The following is a 21,082-nucleotide window of genomic DNA, read 5'->3' as shown; positions in this document are numbered from 1 at the left end:
TTCCCCAATCGATCAGCTCAGCAATGGAATAAACTGCCATTGAGCTTAAGATCCGAATCAAACCTCCTCAGATTCCGAAAGCAATTAAAAACCTTCCTATTCAAATGAACTAGACATACCTAAGTAGTACTTGTCCTTCTTTGTGGCTTGGAATCCCAAGTGTCTCGTTTTCTGTCCATTACTTAGTCAACTGTTATGTGTAATTTAACGTCTCTATGTTCTGCCCTGATGCCTGCGGGCTTTCGGTGCATTACAAACAAATAAATAAAACAGTCGTCCTCGAGAGTTCAGATGGCTGCACTTATTCGTAGGAGTCTTGGCTCCAATGATGATATGTTGAATGACTGCAGAGGTTATCAATTATCTGGACTGGAGTCACCACCAAGTCCACAAAAGCTAAGGCGGGCATCGAAGTGGGCTCCAAGTGGCTGTTGGGCTGCCCGGACTTGCTGGCTTGCAGTAGACTGTTTTAAGCAGCAAATTGCTTCTTCTACAAGCGCCTTGCGCAAGAGGAAGCATCTTGTCGGCGAAACGCTGTATTGGACACTTTACCAAGTAATTGGACTCTTGATTTCATTTCCTGAAAAGATCTTTCTTTGAATTTGAATTTGTTTGGAAACTTTTTCTTGTATGGGTTGTGTCTGCTTGTGCATATCTTTATGTTCTGAAGGGTAACTGTAGCCTTCTCTGTCTTCTCTTGCAGTCACTCCCTGATTGGCTCCGCCCCCTCCCTCCTCGCACTGCCCCCAGCCAACTCCAACTTCTTACTTAATTTACGCGCGCGCGCGCATCAAAGTGGGCTCCAAGTGGCTGTTGGGCTGTTAGGCGGTGAGGTGGTGAGCACGGGAGCACAGTCCCTTGTCAGGTTGCGTTTTTTGCCTTGAAATTTACATGGGTGTAAGTTGTGTATTCTGTTGGGGTTGGAGGCTATTCTGCCAGCATTTAGCACAATAGTCTTAAATGGTGTCATGTTTGCGTAGTGGTCGCGCTCTGAAAACATCTCCTCCCAAACCTATAAATACGAAAAAAAATCCAGAAAAACAAACGCATGTCGATGTCAAAGTGCTCCGGGAGGAGCAATGAGCTTGTGCCTTCTGAAGGCACCGGTTATGTGGCATCTTGGGGTCCTGTTACTGTCCAGGACCTGGTAAGGCATGAGGTAGCATTCTCTTATGCGCGTGCACAAGCACTAGCAGTGGCAACAAATGAGTCTGCTTCTATTGTTTCTGATCTCCATCAAAGTAAGCTTTCTCCAAAGACATCCCGTAAAAGCTTTCTCAGCATGCGTATGGATGTTGTACCTCATGCCCCTGACCGTTCAATTGATGAGATTCCCTCCTCACCCTCGGATAATTCTATACTAGCCCCGGTCGTACTCGCTGCTCTTGAAAAACGGGTGCGGCTGTCGGTTGGTCCTTCCACTCCGGTCACTTATCCTAACTGCAAAAAAGCTGATGTGCACATTCATTGTAAAGATGTGGTAAATATGGAGGACCTGAACATTTCTCCAGCACCTCCTTCGCACATAACCATGCCATTCAACTTTCCTGCTTCTAGTTCGTGTCCTTCCTCACCAACCCAAGCTCCAAGTGGCACTATAAAGCCTGGCCTAGATCCCTTGTACCCGCCAGCTAAAAAATTATCGAATCATCCTTTGGGATTTGACATTCTAGAACCTACAGAGGATATGCAATCCCTTGAAGCATCCTACCCTGTACTAACACGAATACTTAATCTATTAGATCGTGGCCATGAATACACGCATTATGAGATAAGAGACTGTAATTCTGTCTTGACAGAAATCCTTATAAAAATCAATAAACTGGAGGGCTTCATATTTGCTGACAGTCTTAGATGGGAACCAGAGGAGCATCAGCCGTTGAAAATGGATGTGCCCTGTAAAATCTCATTGACTATGCAAACAGATGAGCTAGTTGCCCCTCTGAATGGATCTCAAGTCATGAATGTTCCATGTACTACTTACTCATTTCCCCAATCTTTTGCTCAAACTGTGCTTGCCACAAGACCCGACACCTCTTGCAAAATTCTCATGCACGCCCAACTATGTTTGGAAGTTGCTGCACATGCTGAGAAGTTGGAACAGGTCCTATTTTTTCTACAATCTGGACCTGGAGAAGAGAAGTTAGGGTTCCTATTGGCAGCACAGAGGGGGGTCGGATGTTCTATCCCGACAGTCCCTCAGCACTAACCACATTGCTAGATGTAAATGCCCAAACTGACTCTTCTCTTGATTGTATTGTACCTACTGCTGCTAGTCCCCTGCCAAATGCAGAGCGCACCTTCATCTCAAGGAAGGAAAAAAGACTTTTCTTCCGAGCTCTGAAAAGGAAAGAGGACCGAAACAAAGTGACCCAAACTTCTCACATCGAATCGGTTGTACAAGGCAAGTTAAACGAAAAAACTAAAAAAAAATTGTTAAGGGTAACGAAGCTGGAGCATTGATGGTTTCGGATGAATTGAAAACTCCTAAAAGTGTCCTGGAGCCTGGAGAAATTCTCTCCAAAAATAACTCTAAAAAATTGCCAACCCTGCAGATGAACGCCATTACCAAAGAGAAAGTGCACTCGTCTTCTCAGACTCAATTATCTAATTTCTTTAAATCTATTGATAATAAAATCACTCAAGTAGGAAAGGTGGTTGAAACTCCATGCCCTCCTAGTGAGATGGAGCTGGACACTGAACAAGATCTTAGGGCCTGCGCATCCAATAATGAGCTGCAGCAGCCCCACTACCCTGGGTCTGAAAAGAAGCTTTCACTCTCGCAAGGTTTAAAGAGAGAGGATGCAAAGCAAAGGCAGCGGGACCGATCTCCAATCCATTCTGGGGGGACTTTGAAGTGATGGGAGAAATGGGTAAATACTCCACAACTATCATAGGATGGGAAATCATCTCAGATAAAAATGCCATAAAGCGACTGAATCGATCTGCATTATTGCAAGCCTTTGGTAGAATTCCTGCCCTTCGCACATTGCGTACGACTGACATTGAGTGGATTGCATTGCTGCCAATCCAGAACCATTGTATGGTTTGTAAGGTGCAATCGGCCATTATTACCAACTTGCTCTCACAATATTCAGAAGAGCTGCGCTCTATTGGCCTGATGTTGCACCCCTTTGATTCCATCGATGATGCCATCTCATTTAATGAAACTCCCCTGGTGCCTAACTCCTCGCAATTGCCTAACTTAACCTCGGGTGATGCACAGAGCGGGGTAAATGCGGAAGTAATTGCTCAACTAGTAGGCTTATCCAATACTAGCAAGGACTGGTCATGGTTAGCTGCTTTACATAATTCTCTAAACCCAGGAATGGATAACACTCCCCACTAACCAGTCCCTTACCTTATCAATTCTATCTTGGAATTCATGTGGGTTTAGAAACTTAAATTCATGGTTTAGCAGTGTTCATGTAGCCATGGAATGTGATATTATGTTATGCCAAGAAACTATGTGCGAGCACAATCTCTTGTTGCCTGGTTACACTGTCCACCAACTAAAAGCGAAACGCGGCCTAGCTGGTAGGCCGCATGGTGGTTTAGCAATATGCTTAAACACCAACTTGAATGTACGTGTGTTAGATGTTTTTAACGCATTAGCGACGCTGGCTGTATTGATAGTGCTCAAGGGAAAACAGTCGCTTCCAATGCTTCTTGTATGTCTATATCACAATCCTGCAGCTCTTAAGCTACCACTTGCTTTTCAAGAGCTAGATACCCTGTTTGATGAAGTTTTATCAGCATATCCCACTTGTGATATAATTTTAGGAGGGGACTTCAGTGCTTATTGTTTGAAACCTAAATTCAGTAGTGTTTTGTGAGGCCACCCAGCAAGCGGTATATAGAGGGCAGTTGTGGAAAGAGTATCTGGCATCCTGGGAACTTGACATTCTCCCTTTTGGGATCAGCGATGGGTGTCACACATGGAGGAGAGGAGGTAGCTCCACCTGTATTGATTACTTTGCTGTATCTCGGGGCCTGCAGTCTATATCCAGCAACATTGAAATCCATGATCCTGGCTGCAGTGACCATTACATGTTTCATTCGAATCTGGAAGTAGATGTGCCAGTATTACTTAAGGAGCAGCAGCAGTTGTTGCTTGAAGGGGATCGACCTGTATTGTCAATCCGATGGTCTACTAATCTCTGTGACAAGGCAAACGCTATGATTTCTGCACGCCTTGTGCACTACTTTAATACTCACCATAATACTCACCATAAGCAAGCCTTGCCAAACCTTGAACTTGACAGCTTATCCAGAGTCATAACTGAGGTAATAAATTCCCTGCGGCTATACTTACCATTCCATAGGAACCACCACTCCAAATTCCAACATAATTCTTGAAGCTAATAGAACTAAGAACAGGGCGCTTCGCGAACTTCGCAAAAACCCTCCCGCGAGGGGGGACTATGCGATGGAAAAGAAAAGGGTTCTGAATATCTATCGGAACAAATGTAGAAATCACAAACATTTTATTCATAATCTGACAAACCAACAAATGTTTAGTACACTCTGCCACAGGGATAGACAATCTACATGGTCCTTGCTTAGGGCTGGTACTACTGTACTCCTGACTAATCAGTCCTCTATGATCTCTGCACATGTCTGGAAGATATTCTTTGAAAAAAAATTCTCTCTCCCTCCAGTTTCTGCAAAAATCGAGTTTAAATGGGCCGATTTAGCCACTTCGTCTTTCTCTCCATGGTCAGTGTGCAGTATAGAAAATACGATAATTGGACTAAAATACTCAAAAGCAGCAGGCCCTGATGGGATTCCTCCTTGTGTTCTCAAACGGCAGCCAGCTACGTGGGCTCAGATCTTTAAACAACTGTTTGATAACATCCTCCTAAGCGCTGTCATCACCCCTTCTTGGCTAGACTCTATCATTGTACCGATATACAAAAAAGGTGTAAGATCTGATCCCGGTAACTTTCGACCTATTGCGCTAATTGATACTGCTGCAAAGCTTTTTCTGGTTTGCTTTTGGGAGAACTACAAGCAGTGATTGGGCAGCTTGGGATACTGTCCAGGTACCAAATTGGTTTTCGGGCAAGGATGGGCACTGCCCTTAATGCAACAATTATGGCGGATCTGCTAGCGAAAACCAAAGTACGGAATTCCGGTCCCTTGTACATGGCATCAATCGACCTTACATCTGCGTTTGATTGCGTCATACGTACACTGCTTTGGAAGAAAATGGCTGCCATGAATATCCCTGAGTGCATCATACAGTTGATATCCAAGCTTCATGCAAATACCACCTACCTTGTAAAAGCGAAGGATTTGCACCATTCCTACTGGCAGGTACTGTCCAATAATGGACAGTCACTGGTTAAACATTCTACCCATCAACAGATGCTCTGAAACCAGACAGTCCCAGCCTTCACATCCAGCCACACACAGGCCACCACTTTGCTTGGGAAACCTGGGGCTTTGCCAGGGAAAGGGCATTCCATTTATGGCAATTTCGAACCGCAGAGGGCAGGAAGAAGACCAAAGAACAATATTGCCAAAAGACAGGCAGAAATCTAATGGTACAGCTATTTTAGAGTATATGGTACTCTGTCGCATTAAGCGGTAAACCTCAAAGGTGCACAAGTAAACAGTCAAAAACATGGTAGGACAATATCCACTGCCAGCAGCCCATGCTGGACAGGTGTTTGTAACCACAACGTTACAAAAGAAAATCTTATAGGGCTACAAAGGATCCTAACCACACTTTAAGGTGATGTGTGCAGCATTAAGAATACAAGAAATCTGTTAGGGGAGGCATTGAGGCTCATTACAAGTTTGCCGGTGTCCTGCCGGTAATTCCAGCGGGATACCAGCAAACTGCTCCCACCATTTCTGCTGCCTTATGTCCCGGAATTACTGGGATATTACAGACAGCGGAAAGGGCAGTAAGTCCCCATTCGAGGGGATTGGGTCCTCCAACGTATTACATATCTATGACAGTAATCACCACAGCTGTGCTGATTACTGTCATAGATATGTAATATGTCGTCGGACCATCCCATCGAAAGAACGTTACCAGGTAAGAGAGTAACTTGTTCTTCCACAGTCCATAGGACTCCATGGAGGGGATTGCTGGAATTACCAGCAACGGTAATACTGGTGCCGGTAGTTGGCAGTAGGGGCCTGATTTACCCCCAGCTCTTGGCTGGAGGTAAATCAGTAGCCCCACAGGCAAACATGTGTTTTGCCGGTCCAGAAATATTGCCAGTACAAGAATTACCGGCAATTTTACCAGACCGGCAAACTTTTAATGAGCCGAATAGTTTCCCAGTACTGACTGTCTTATGGACAGATCACAGTTTTCCCATAAAAGTGAGCACAAAGCAAGGGAAGTAAAGCAGAAGGCTTTACTTGCCTCAAAAAGTCAGAGCATTAGTCAAAACAGAGCAAAAAGAAAGGGTGTCCCATAGAAGTCTATCGGAGGAAAGCAGCAAAAGAAAATCTTTCCCAATACCTTTCCTTCATTGGCCGTCCTTATACCTTGCCAGTTGGGGAAGGGCCCCCTTTCTTCATGTATTTTGGCAGGCTTCTTGCAGAAAGCCAGGAAAGTGTGAGTGTGCCCTTGAGTGCTGACAGGAGTTGGGGAGGGGTGGTCTACCCCAATCCACATTCCTCCACAATCCTTGTTGCTGGGAAGATTCAGGGAGGGCTTTCACTATTGGACAGCCACTACCAAGTTTGAATGTTGCAAGTGTCCTTGCTAGGGTCACGCCAAGCTCAAATTCTGGATATAAGGAGATGAGATGGACCCAGAAACTAAGTTGACCAATGGAGTTCAGAAGACATGAGCAAGACGGCCACCGAGGTGCGACGGAGGACTGCTGCAGAAACCAGTATTGGCTCAGCCAATGCTACCACGTTGCAAACAACCTTCTTTTTGGCATCCAAGACCTCCGCAATGTGCCTTTCTCCCTTTGATTGGTAGGAGCAAGCAGTCACCTGTACTCGAGGTCCATCGCCTGTTTCCTGCAGTCGAAGCATGCATTTTAGCATTTTATCTGTAAGGCTTGGATGCAGCTCTTCTTTGTTGCATGGACATGTGTCTGGCCTAACGACAAACTCATTAGTGGCACCCTTGAGTCTATGCTGGGATGCTGGAAATCCACTGTGCTGCACTCCAACTGGAGACTCACCTGCTGGAAGCCCAAAGTCCTGCCACGGGCATACCAAGTACATCCTGAACCTGCCCTTGATCAATCCAAGCCGTTCATTTGTCCAGTCATCCATGAGGTCTTCTCTCCTCCATCATGGGACCAAATCTGGGTTTGTCTCTCAACTGTAATTGATCTCCAGAGGAACCTAGAGACCACCTGTGGTGATCGCCCTTGAACCAGCAACCCCATGACCCTGCATGACAACCACATCACAGTACGTCGTCCTCTGCAATTTGTTGTCTCCTGGGTACATTTCGTCTAACTTCCTAGGGATTCGGGAGCCTGAGATCACTTATCTCTTGAACCATCCTCTCCCCATTGGGTTTGCAATGGATGCAAAGCCCTGCTTACCTTAGTGCTATTCAGGGCTGTCTCAGGGTGTCATTGTCGGGGTCAGTACTTCTGTGGGCCATCCTTTTGGACTTCGGGGGTGGTAGCTGCTTGTCTGCATTATCATCAGTACTACTTTAACTAGCGGAGTGGGCTCGATTAGTCTACTAACCTCTATTCTCAGAAGCATTTGTGGGACACCTAAAGACTTCCAGAGACTATGTAAAGGCTAGGGCTACATAGTATATGGTGCTGAGAGCATTATAATTATAAGGCCTATGTCTTGATGTGTGTTTAACATCTCTCCCTCCTTTGATGATTGTGTTTAGTGTCTGGATAACTGCTTGGGATACTAAAGTAGTGTGTAACCCATAGTGGATTACCCTACTGTGAGCTGCAGTTATACTTTATTTAAAGTGTGCCTTAGTTTGCTACTGCAATAATTAGTGTAATTTTATCCTTGCCTACGTGGGTCTTTTTAGTTGCTGTTTGTGTGTTAACTGTACTACACAACAGTGCCCCCTTCCTTCTCCGTTCAGCTTTCCTGGTTGGTCTGTTACCTAAGAGAGTGGGTTGGGTCAATTGGGTTTGTGAATAATAACCCTAGTTTGGCTTTTGCAAGTCCTGCCACAGATATGACTTTGAATAACCCTCCTAACAAAGTTCAGTGCCAAATGGAAATAAAAGACATCTCACAATTTACTTTTGCTTACCTGGATGCCGAACATGAAGGTGAAACACATTAATCTTCCACATGGACCATCTCTTTTCTTAGCAATGAGGACTGAATGGACACTAGTTTAGATGACACTCTTGAAAGCTTGTATTGTTTTAAAGCAGTCAACACGTTTGATGTATTCTCTTTCTATTTTTTAGATTGCTAATATTTTGGACAGTCATGCGGCCACACTGCAGAGAAAGGCAGATCGAGAAGTGTTCTTCATGAATACTCAGAGCATTGTACAGCTTGTCCAGAGGTAAATAGTCTGGTGGGAGGCATGCTATACAACTTGTATGGGCGGGGTTTTGAAATATGTTGGATATGCCACTCCCCATCTAGTAGGTTAACACAGTAGGCCATTAGTATTACTGTAAAGTAACAGACAACCATACTGAAAGTCTCTGAATGAAAATGGAGAACAAAGGAAAACATTGTGGAAGTTTAATTGACTGGCTGTCAACTCTACCTATTTGTTGCTGGAAAGGGAATTTTTAAGTGAATTCATAAAATCAATATCACACTTGAGCCAATATTTATGTAAACCACACATTACGACCACCATTGCCAATTTTGTATTTTTTTGTGCAAGTTTGCTATGTTATCTTAAAACACATATGTGCCGTATGACGTTAACATACCCCTACAGCCATGCCAGGTACGTTTAATTTTTCTAGTCCTAGTTTTATCATTTGATTTTTGGTAGTTGTTGTTTTGCTTTTTCTATGATCAACACAGGACAAGAAGTCCCCGGTTGCAAATAAAAAAGCAAGCAGGATGGAATGGGAAAACGCATGTCAGGCATCGGTCTATAGCAAACAGAACAAAACTGCCTTTTCTATTTCATTAGTAAATTTTCTACTGCCGTCACCAAAAGTGCCAGCTATGTATTTAAATGGGGAACACTTCTCTATATTTAAGCCTCACAAAGTCTCTAGCGACATGTTCAAGAGCGACCAGAGGTTTATGCAACACAACAAATTATTTGTTTTGGGAGCTCTAAAATACACAAGATAATACCCTGCTTTAAGTGTCCAAACATCACGCTGATTGTAATCTAATCAATCAGCCAGTTACTTTATTTTGCAATTTGTTCTTTTCATTTATTACTGGCTAAAAGCCCACCAAAGACAATGCAGAGTGGGTGAAGTGAGAAGAATTTGCTCTTCTAAAAGCATACACATTACGCCAGTTAAATATGCTGTGCTGCAGCTGTTCAGCTATTTTGGTGCTGATGCATCAGAATGTTCAACACCACAGCACTGTGAGCAGGGAGGTCATTTCACCAAAATGCCAGGGTTAGCAGAAGTGACATCCAAATGCCACGCCCCCATGAGTGACATCACAGCAAGTGATGTCATTTGACCCCACGTGACCTCACAGGAAGTGGCATCATAAAGCATTATCCCTCAGTACACTAAGAAAAATATGGTTACGATATCACTGTATTGTGACATTTCATACCAGAATGGATCGTCATATGTAGCAGTGTGTCAAGGCCCATGTTGTTATGTGAAGTGTATGAACCCAACTCCCCTCTTTCTGTGGATCTGCCATGTTATTTCAAGAGGACTACAGAGCAAAAACACATTCTGGGGGGAAAGGGGCAGATGGGCAGGTATGGGGGTAAGGGAAAGCCAGGATGAAAGGGGAGAGGGAGAGTATTTCACCAGAGAACATGTATTCTTCTAGTCGATTGCATCCACAGTCTTCAATGATTTTGTCACCCCATTTTCTTTTGATTCGACAAGTTACCTTCAGTGTTGTACTGTTTGCAGTTGTTTCAGGTACACATCCTACCATACAAGGTCTGCAGAAGTTTGGTGTGTTACAAAACCTGATTACCAACAGTGAAAACCTGTTATTCCACTTATACAGTTCCTCTGCACTGCCATTCTAGTGCTTCTTCCTTACCCAAAATCTGAAAAGGTGAGTACTTGGCGTACTCTGCGTGCAAACCTGCCGTGTCCATCACACATTTGAAGGACGGGTAGGTATTCTACTTGCATCCAGAAAACAGAGATCAAGACTCCATCTTCCTCCTTGTACTCTCGTGAGGCTTCTGGTGTTACACTTACACTTGTGTTATTTTGGCTGCAAACAGAATAGTTAAAAATGTGTTCAAGACATACAGTGCATTACTGAGTGATGCCAACTTCACTACCAAAAGCCTCATGACGCCTGTCCCCATAATTAGCGAAAATAAATCTTGGCTGCATTTTGCATTACTCCCACTCACCAACACACTTTATATGCATAGGTTTCTGTTCCTACGTGTTCATTGTCCTCTACCCCGCACCTCTCCATAATGGTACACATTCCAACAATTAGTACTATTGTATAGCTTTTTGGATAATGCCCAAACAGTTGCTCTTCCTTCACTGTGATCATAAGACTTAAAAATGTAGTTTCTTACCAGATTGAGCAGAACAATGGCTTGACAGATGTGTCCGGTGCTGCTGTTTCAAAGGCAAAAGAGTTGGGCTGTGGAGCAAATAGTGCATGCCTTTCCTCAAGTAAGGCGAAGATTCTAACTGGAAGGCAGGTTGTTGGTTAGGTGACCGGAAACCACAGAGGAGAGCTGTGAGTGTTCAATGGCAACAGATCAAGACACAACTCTGATAGTGGAGCTGCGGGTGTTTGACAGAGAAGAGATTGCAAGTATGGCAGGTGCTGTTTTGATGTCATAGAAAACTGGCTCTGATGCTGATGGTGCCTGGCTGGTTTTAACAGAAGACACTGACTGGGCAAGTCTCATTGCTTCGTTGACTACAAATCAAGGATATGGTGCTTGCAGTGTGACATTTTGAAGACAGAACTGTGCTGTGGGGCAGCTGGTGACTGGATTAAAAAGGAAGATGCTGTTTATATGGTTCATCATTGCTTCGTTGACTGGAAATCAAGAAGAGTCAGGCGGGATAGCAAATGTTTTCATGACACAAAACTCTGGCTGTGCTATAGCTTCTTGCCGGCTCGGCAGGAAGATGCTGATGGAGGCTACTCAAATTATAAGAGACTGGCATTTGGCAGATACTTGTGGCTGTGCTACTATTTGTGCCTGTCTGGCTTCAAAGGAAAATACTGATTGGATGAAAATCTGTAGGAGGACGGCATTGTGGCAGATTCTGCCAATTTGAGGACACACATGACTGGCTGTAAGTGTATGTGGTGCCCTTCTTAATTGGGATGTTTCTGAATGTAATGGTCCATTGTTGCTTAGCTCACTGGTAAACAATAGGATGCTGACAAAACTCAACAGCATACCATGCAGTGTTTTAAAGGTAAGACACAGAAACTGATTGTAGTGCATGAGCGATGTATCATGGCTAACTTCATTAGAAGAAGAGGCTGGTAGTATAGGACAGAAGCAGATGGTTTTGAAGACTACATGTGGTGCTGATTAGGTCTGCGTGACTTGAAAAGAAGGACCTAACTGGAAAAGTGAGCTATAACCTAGCAGTGTCAAAGCATATAATGGTTCATCTTTTCAGAGGATACCTCCTGTGCCGCATGTCAGCAAAACTGTCAATGGCATCACTCTAATTTACCTTCGTCAACTTCCCTAGGTTCACATGCCATTATCAACAAATGTCTCTTGTCTCCACATCTATTTCGCAAATAGTTTTAAACTCTTTTCAAACAGGAGAAGAACCTCTCATTTGTTGCCGTTGTAATTGGTAATGCAAGGACCAGATCCAACAGGTTTAGCACCTCAGAAAAGCCTCCTGGTGATGTATGGAGATAGTACCTGACATAGTGAATACCTGCTATAGTCTTGTCAGATCAAAAGCTCCTTGCAGTGGCAAGGCCTGAATGCAATCCAATGTAATTTACTTGGGGCCCTAAGTAATGCTCAGCAAGAACATCTGCAGATGAGTCTAAGATATTTGTATCCCTTGGATTGAACATGCCGGCAGCCTTGATGAGCCCCATGTTATTTGTAAAACGAGCATCCAACTCTCTTACAAACCTATCCAAGGTGGAGAAAAACACCTCTTACTTTAACTGTTCAGTCTGTGGCATTCTATCCTCCCGAGTGCTCAGAATGTCCAGGCCTCTTCCCTACTGTAGTACGAACAAAGTATTCTGTTAGTTTGCTGCTCAGTTGGCGCTGCCTTAATGGTGAAACTCTTTGGTCGCGGTCTTCAACTGTTTCAATAGCACATTTTTCTGCCAATTCTGTTGCGTCATTGATGATTTGCACCCAATGGAATTCTTGCCGAAGGTTGATGAGGTCAGTTCTTGTCACTTGAATCAGTTCACTCACATTTGGCAAATCAAGATCCTTTCTCTGAAGTTCTTCAGATAACACATTAATATTTTTCAGAATTGCTTCCATACTTAGCAAAGTTAGCAAAAATTCAAAGCTCTGCATATTTCGGAGAAGTCCTGGCTTCTGAACAAGCATGCTTGTCCCGTTGTTGTGATTATATTGCATTGAGAACAACTACAACGGTCTCAAATCGAACCTGTATTTTTTTTTAACACAAGCGTACCAAAAAAACCACCTGGTGCCAGCAAGTCCTTCTAATTTGTAGACTACCAGACAGCTTTCTCTTTTAGCTTTTACAACGAGTTTGTGTTGAGGAGAACTTTGTGAAAGGAACACATACATAGCCTGCAAAGTTGAGAAAAAATCTTTCACTGTTTGTACGCTAGTGATAGTTTGCACTAACGCAAGGTTTAGATGATGTGCATGACAGTGAATGTAAATTGCCTGGGGAGCAATTTCTTTTATTTTCGCTTGCACTCCATTGAAACTGCCACTCATAACTGAAGCCCCATCATAGCATTGTGCCACACGGTTCTTCCAGCCAAGGCCAGCTTTGCGCACAGAATTGTCAATGGATGCATCTAAACTGGAGGCATCCAACTTCTCCATGTGGTAACATCCCATGTTTTTTTCCTGAATGTTCCCCTCTTTATCTACAAACTGGATCACAAAGCTCAGCCGTTCTTTATGTGAAATGTCTTTGGTTTCATCAACCATCACTTCAAAGTGCTTTGTCACTTTCCTAACGATATTCTGATGTACAAGATTTGCCACAACTGAGATCATGTCATTTTGGTACTCGGGAGATGCGTAGTGCCCATATCTTCTAGCCATTTTTACTTTAAGAACTTCATTATTATCAGACAGCAAACGCAATATTTCTATGATGTTTCCCTTATTGTGGGAATGTTTTGATTCGTGTGTGGCTTGGAAAGCAAGCCTTTGACGACCCAAAAGACGTACAACCTTGAGTAACTGCAGCACATGTTGATGATTCTCTTCAATCTCTAGGTCTCCAACCTTTTCTAGCATGGACACAATTGAGTGTTGAGGATCTGTAGTCTGGTGTACACGCTTAAAGTCTGCCCAAGCTACAACCAAACCAAAGATTTATGCTCATCAGAATCTGAGTGTCTTTAAAGCACGACCTGTCTTTTCCTATTTATTGAAGCCAATGTCAACAAATGGAACATTGCCATGTTCACACCCCCCTTCTCCAGAAGTAGAACCAAAATGTCTGCATGCAAAGCAGTATACTTTATCTTTCAGAACTGAATACTCCAGCCAAGTATATGTTTTGTAATCGTCATTAAACTTACGGGAAGCAGTTACAGGGTATGTAGGAAGTTTGGGCTGTACTGAGTCACTGTATTGATTTGGTGACACATCAGTCACCACACTGTCATCTAAATTGGGAGCTTGAGATCTTCTCGGGAATGCCCTGCTCACCTTGACGCATCTGCATACTTCATCGCTCTGCAACCAAGAGCTGCCTGTGCTCTCCCCGAGAAATTAAATGTCGGGAGATCAAGCAACAGTGGGGGATCATCAAATATGCTAACACGGGAAGAACAATCCTCAATATCAGGATTGAAAGAACATTCAGCGTTATCCAGGAAAGTTGAGGTATTGCTTAGGTCAGCCTCACGTGAAAACATCACACCAATGTCTGCACGTGAACAAGAGACTTCAGTGTCCACTCCAAATGTAGGAGATGCTATGTCAGCCAAGGAACGAGGAGCTCTACACAAAGTGTGAGCATGTGAAGATCTCCGACCAATGTCCGCACATGTAGATGTGATGCAATGTCGACACCTGAAGAAGCAGCTCCGCTGCCAGCAAGAGTTGGTGTGCTGGCCGATGGTTGGACAACATGTACAGCTGTGCTTGAACTGCCACTCGCGGTATCATAGGAAGACAATCGCTTTCACTTGCTTGAATCAGAGCCTGTAGTAGGGCGAGCTCCTCTTGGTTTTGGAGGAAAAATATCAAGGATTGATCTCTGTTTTGGATGCTTGGGTTTTCCTGTAGGTGTAGACATGGTCGTTCTTTTAGTACTGCTAAATAAGAAGCTATTATTCAAGCAAATGATGGATTCCTGGGTGTCCTCACTTGTTTTGTTCTTCACTCTTCTCTGGGGGACCACTTTGGCTGCATACCAAAGAGGAGACACATTTGAAATGTATTGCATTGGCTTATAACATATGTATTATCGTACTCCCTGAAAATAAGCGAATACTCCCCAAAAATAAAAATAGAGATTACAAATTCTCCCAACAAAAAATGGGAAACTAGCACAGTGGACCTTGAGCCCCTGCTTTCATGCACACAGCTCCATGGATGTTTGGAGAGGTAGTGCACGTAGTGCCACAGGATGAAAGTACTATTAATACTTCCCGATCGGTAGACATGCACATGCATCTTTTAATGTGTATGACTAACTAGATGCAATATAATTATTAGAAAAACATTTCAGTTTTTCAGTTAAAGCATTTCCACTTGCTTACAAAATACTCCCATTGGGAATTGGATTTACATTTTTACTCCCTAAAAATCATTGTACTCGCTAGTTTACAAAATAGGGAGTAAAATAGTCCCACTTCAAAATTTTATATGGAGCACTGAGTATATACCTAAGCAGTGATTTCAAGTATTTATTTTTGTACCTTACTTTTAGGCCAGTCTCATCTGTCAGGGTTATAGTTTAGATTTGAGAGATTAACAGTTGCAACCTGTTACTACTCTGCCCCTAAAAAGCAGGAAACCGCTAGGTCCTGAAAAAGAACTGAAGTGAAGCATGTGTTCAGTGTCATACAGTTTGAAGTTAATTTTGGTGCCATTCTCTGATTCAATGGATGAGAGAAAGCAATCCTTAGTGTTGGAACAACTAGTACAAGGCTGCAATGCATAAATGGCTAAAGACTAACAAATCATGAACATATGCTATCCATTTTCAATATGTTGCTTCATGTTCATTTACCTCCCACAGTTGTCACAGATAAGGCTGGATGTCAGCTGTTCAATAGTGGTAATGTTTACTGAAGTTGAGGACACATAAAGGAAGGAACTCCCACGAGAAGATGCAGGTCTGAAAATAAAAACAAAAGGAGGATCTAACGTTTAAAGTGATTGAAAACGCAACTGCCAGGCTGTGACATTTCACGCATTGTCGTTTGTTGTGTGTGCGTCTAAGTGGGCACCATTTACGCGCAGGGCAGAGGGGGTGTCTCACAGGTGGGGACTGGGAGTCTGTTTTCTGTTTGTCAGGTCAGCATGAGGGCGGATGGGGTGAACGCCTGTCGGCTGAGGCTCCATTTAAAGAAATGGCAAAACTGATCAAAATGACAGCACTGGCATGGTGCCAAAGCACGCGCGAGAGAAGGGGGATGCGCTATCATGCATACTAGATATAAAATGATATCATTATTGATTTTAATAGGATGTGTGTACAGATACAAAAGGGAAATGCTCCAGTAAGCGCATACCATGTATTTTACCTATATACCTAACACGCTGTGGATTGACCGTCAAACTGTGTGAGCACATTTTATTAATGGTTAAACCAGGCAAACATTGCTCCAAGCAGAACAAGATCGATTACTAAATGGCGGAAATGAAAAACTTGGACACTGTCGTGCCTTCCTCACATACAAGTGTGATACAATTCTAGCATCCCCCGACACAACCCTTACGAAAAAAAGCACACATCATTAAGTGAACACCTGTAGGAGGACTTCACCAGAGAAGATTTTGAAATCCCAGGGCGTGGGCACAGTAAAAGCTCCACGCCTTTCAAATGAAACAAAGAACGGTATTGGGAAACAGAAGCAGAACTTTTCAAAACACCTTGAGAACAAAAGTTATGCCCGCAGCCCAGGAAATTGGAATAGCACCCATCCGCGGTTGTTGGTTGAGACACGTAGGACATGATTCACAGAAGCGTTTTATAATGGTGCAATCAGAAAACTGTCAGTGAATCGGACCCTAACTCTGCTTGGTACGGGTCAGGAAACCAGTTTACTTTTTGCAAATTTAGCTTTCCGCATAGTGCGCCAATAGTTCCAGATAAAGTTTGCATTCAAAAACACTTACACTATGTGCGTTTCACTCAAAGAAAAAGAAAACACATCTGGAATTCAACAAAATTAGTTGTGTTTCTACTAAACAGGCCATTTCGGTTTGTTACCCATGCAATAAATAAATAAAACACACACAAAACAAGATGCGATGAACAAACACAACGTCCAAGACTTCAAAATAGACACGTGATGCTTTCTTATCAAACTGTTTAGGGGAGAAGGTCTGTGCCATCACCTAAATCATGGACAGTTGGTTGTGCCGCACACACACACACCCTCCTTGGTGTGGTGTCGCCAGTGTTTGTGTTCCGAGGACGAGTCCTCTGTTTATTACCATTAATCAGTGGGCTGCGACCCACGTGTAGGAAGGGGCGGGGCTACCGCCAGAAAGTCCGTTCGAGGCCGACGACCATGCAGCAAAGAAGTGTTGCACCCCAGCTCCTGTGTCAGTGTATCCTTGTATGAATGAGGGTGGCTGACTAGCAGCGTGAGGAGGTCCACTTGCGAGACACTACATTGGCGACGAAGCGGACACGTATCTTCCACCGTGCCGACCACCTCAGGTCCAAAACGCTCGTGGTGAGCAGTGAGGCACCACTGGAGCCGCAGGACATCATCCGGTCGAGGGTTCCCAGAGGCAGCGGGTTTAAGCGAGAAGGCTCCCTGCCGCCGAGCCCCAGCGCAAGCTCAACCAAGGCTCCAACGCACACATCCCATGCGGGTGGAGCAGCTACAGCGGCTCCCCGCGTATCATCCGTTCCGGCGGGGGGGGGACCTTTCCCGCCAACGGCAACGACGCCGATAGGCGCATCCAATCACCTGCAGGTGGAGCAGCGGCTCCCTGTTCACATCTTCGGACGGCTAAGGAGTACTGACCCTTCCGCCAACGGCTATGGCGAAAAACAACACCGAGAAGAGCGGCAGGGGCACGGCCTCCCGAGTTTGGCTCCACAAGGATAAGAGGGGTAAGATCATAAACGCCGACGCGCACAAGGCTCCAGGGCGCGCCACAAAAGCTAGGCCCCACAGGCCCGTCAACACGTGGCACAGCGCCCCTCCCCCCCCGGCATCCCCAGAACGGCTGCACACAGGACAGCAGGCCTTGCGAGCCGCACAGCTAGTACAGCGTCAGAAGATCAGCCCATGAGTGGATCGGAAGGGGAGTCACTGACAGTCCCAGTGACTCCAGCTAGACCAGAACCCAGAAAGATGACAGACAGCCTTTTAGCCCAACTGCCAGCAAATTTTGACCTCACTGACACCGGCACCCTCGTATCAAGAAAGGAAAAGGTGGTTGAGGGACTTCGAAGTATGCCTAAAAGCGGCCGGACCACTAGAGGATGAGCAAAAGCTAAACCTCTTAATCCATGCCGTAGGATCTAACGTGCGAGACATCCTTGACGAAATACCTGAAAACACCATAAGACTCCTATGCCAAACTAAAGACAACGCTCACGGAATACTTCACGCCCCACACAAATGTGGACTATGAACGGCATGTATTCCACACCACCAAGCAAAACAGAGGAGAAACCATAGAGGCATTCGTCATGAGGTTAAGAGCAAAGATGAAGCACTGTGATTTCAACAACTACTCAAACGAGGAGGCCCTCAGGTCGCAGATCATAGTGGGGTGCGAAAGCGCCGATTTTCGAAAATGACTACTTCAACAGCCGAGAAACCTAGAAGAAATCCTACGGCTGGCACGATCAGATGCTGCCCTCGCAGCGCAAGTAGAGGACCTGGAGGAAATAAAAATCACGCACGGTAAGCACGAAAGCCTCAACAAGTTAGAAGGAACAACGAGAACCAACAGCGATCCGTTCTGCTACCGGTGTGGACACGAGTACCTCCATGAAGGAACGTGCCCCGCCATAGGCCAAACATGCTCCTCATGCGGTGGTGACAACCACTACAAGGCCATGTGTTTGGTATTCCGCAGCAAGATGAGAGGGGCAGGAAAAAGCGGGAAACCCACAACAGAACTGGAGCAAAACCCACCCACGCAGCACCACCGGACGGCACACCAACCCCACGAACAAGGACGTCACAGACACTACGACGAATAACCGGAAAGAAGACGAGAACAAAAAATTCTGGAGGGAGAGCAAAACCACCCCATCCAGGACAAGAAGACGACCCAGGAGATATGTACAGTGCCTCATAGTACAGTCGCAATCGGACAGCGTGTCAAGTGCGTCATCAGAAAAGAGAGCCCGCCAACCGGAGAAACACCAAGAAGCACCACGGAAAAAGGGATATTTATACACCCTTGGAAACAACACGGCAAAGGAACACAGCCCAATACTACGAATATAAATCAATCAAACTGCTGCTGAATTTTTGATAGATACAGGAGCAACCGTGAACGTAATCAGTGAGGAAGTTTACGAAAGCATACCAAACGCCCCTCGCCTACAGCCAGCAAGAGCCCTCATCTATCCATACGGCTCAAAAACACCCCTGGCATGCAAGGGATTGTTCATGGCATCCTGCCGATACAACGAACACGAGAAAAGCATCCCCATGCATGTACTAGAGGCTGCCACCGAGAGCGGGTGCATACTAAGCTATCAAGCAGCCATAGAGATGGGACTCATTCACATACTATAGCGCCTCATGGTGCATAAATATTTAGACCCGACGGCAAGCATTGACCAAGTTTTCCCATCATTATTCAAAGGCCTTGGAAAACTGAAAAACAGACAGATCGAACTCCACATCAACGCCAGCGTCACACCAGTGGCACAACACTACAGGGGCGGCATCCCCATAAACATTCAAAAACAAGTCGAGAATGAACTGACCAAATTGCTCGAGGCAGATATCATTGAGCCAGCAGAAGGCCCCACATCATGGGTCTCCCCTATAGTACTGGTGCCCAAAAGAGACTCCCCCGACATCCGGATATGTGTAGACATGAGGAGACCAAACAAAGCCATCCTGAGAGAACGAAATCAAGCCCCACGAATAACGGACATGGTACATCTATTAAATGGAGCGACCGCATTCTCCAAATTGGACCTAAACAAAGGCTACCACCAGCTGGAACTCTGCAAGAGCTCCCACTACATAACGACTTTTGCCACCCACCTAAGTTTATTCCGTTACAAACGGCTCAGTTTTGGGGTATCTTCCGTGGCGGAAATATTCCAAGCAGAAATACACAATGTCATCAAACATGTACCCAACTGTTTGAACTATAGCGACGACATCTTGGTCTTCGGCCAGACTCAAGAGCAACACGATGACACACTGAGAGTCTGCATGGCCCTAGAAGAAGCCCGGCTCACTTTAAACAAGGAGAAGTGCGGGTTTCGCAAAAGGACACTCCGATTCTTTGGGCACATATTTTCAGAAAAGGGCATGACGCCAGATCCGGAGAAAGTTAGCGCACTCCGAGAAGCCGAGCCACCCACCACCACCTCAGACCTCAGATCCTTCCTAGGACTCGCAAGCTATTGCACGAGGTACATACGAGACTTTGCGTCTATCAGCGAACCGCTCAGAGCCCTCACCAAGTTAAACACCTAGTTTGTCTGGTCACCTAAATGCCAAGAGGCCTTCCAAATAATCAAGGACCGCATCTCCGACGCCCGAAACATGGCATACTTTGACCCAAAGAAAACCACGGAACTCATCGTTGATGCCAGTCCCGTCGGCCTAGGTGCCATTCTCGCGCAACTGGACGACAGAGAAGGAAGTGGGAAGCACATAGTATCCTACGCCAGTCGAAGCCTGTCCAAAACTAAGCAAGCGTACTCTCAGGCATAGAAGGAAGGACTAGCGGTTGTCTGGGCCTGCGAGCACTTTCACCTCTTCCTGTATGGAAAGCCTTTTGTAGTAGTAACAGACCACCAGGCACTCATATTCATCTATGACAACCCCCAGGCGAAGATGCCACCAAGAATAGCCACGTGGGCCCTGTGGTTACAGGACTATCAGTTTACCATCGCACAGGCCGAGGAAAGAACAGAACCCTGCGGACTTTCTCTCCCATCATCCAAGAGAAAAGTGCGGACCAGAACCGTCCATAGCTGATCAATACATAAGATACGTCATCCACAGCAGCACACCGCAAGGGCTTGACATGGAGCAGATAGCACGTGAATCGAATACTGACCAAGGAATTCAAGTAATACTAAGATGCCTAGAAACAGGGCGGTGGAAGCATGCAAAGCAGATTCATGAAACAATGAATGGTGACCCGAGACAAGACGTCACTTGCCTCCTAGCCGTAAGAGAAGAACTTGCGAAGTCGGAAGAAGGACTACTGTTAAAAGGAACCAAGCTCGTAATCCCGCGAAGCTTGCGACAGAAAGTGCTAGAACTAGCACACAAAGGACACAGGGGCATTGTATCCACAAAAAGGATGCTAAGACAAAGACTATGGTTCCCCCATCTAGACACCTCAGCAGAAGAACTACTGCAGAACTGCCCAACGTGTGCACTCGTGAAGCCACACTCATCACCTGAACCCCTAAGCATGACAGCGCTG

At 45.1% G+C, this 21,082-nt stretch overlaps 1 protein-coding gene across 1 annotated transcript in view; it reads left to right on the top strand.

Moving 5' to 3' along the window:
- ACACB (acetyl-CoA carboxylase beta) overlaps positions 1-21,082 on the top strand; it is a 3,851,763-nt gene that overhangs the window by 1,453,713 nt on the left and 2,376,968 nt on the right. The window contains exon 22 of the mRNA XM_069619430.1: positions 8,391-8,491. Coding sequence (XP_069475531.1) covers positions 8,391-8,491 — 101 coding nt within the window. The remainder of the gene's footprint in view (positions 1-8,390; positions 8,492-21,082) is intronic.

The sequence above is a fragment of the Ambystoma mexicanum genome, chromosome 10, assembly GCF_040938575.1.
Source record: "Ambystoma mexicanum isolate Mex_15411 chromosome 10, UKY_AmexF1_1, whole genome shotgun sequence".
Lineage (NCBI taxonomy): Eukaryota > Metazoa > Chordata > Amphibia > Caudata > Ambystomatidae > Ambystoma > Ambystoma mexicanum.
This window is presented reverse-complemented; position numbering and strand designations above follow the sequence as displayed.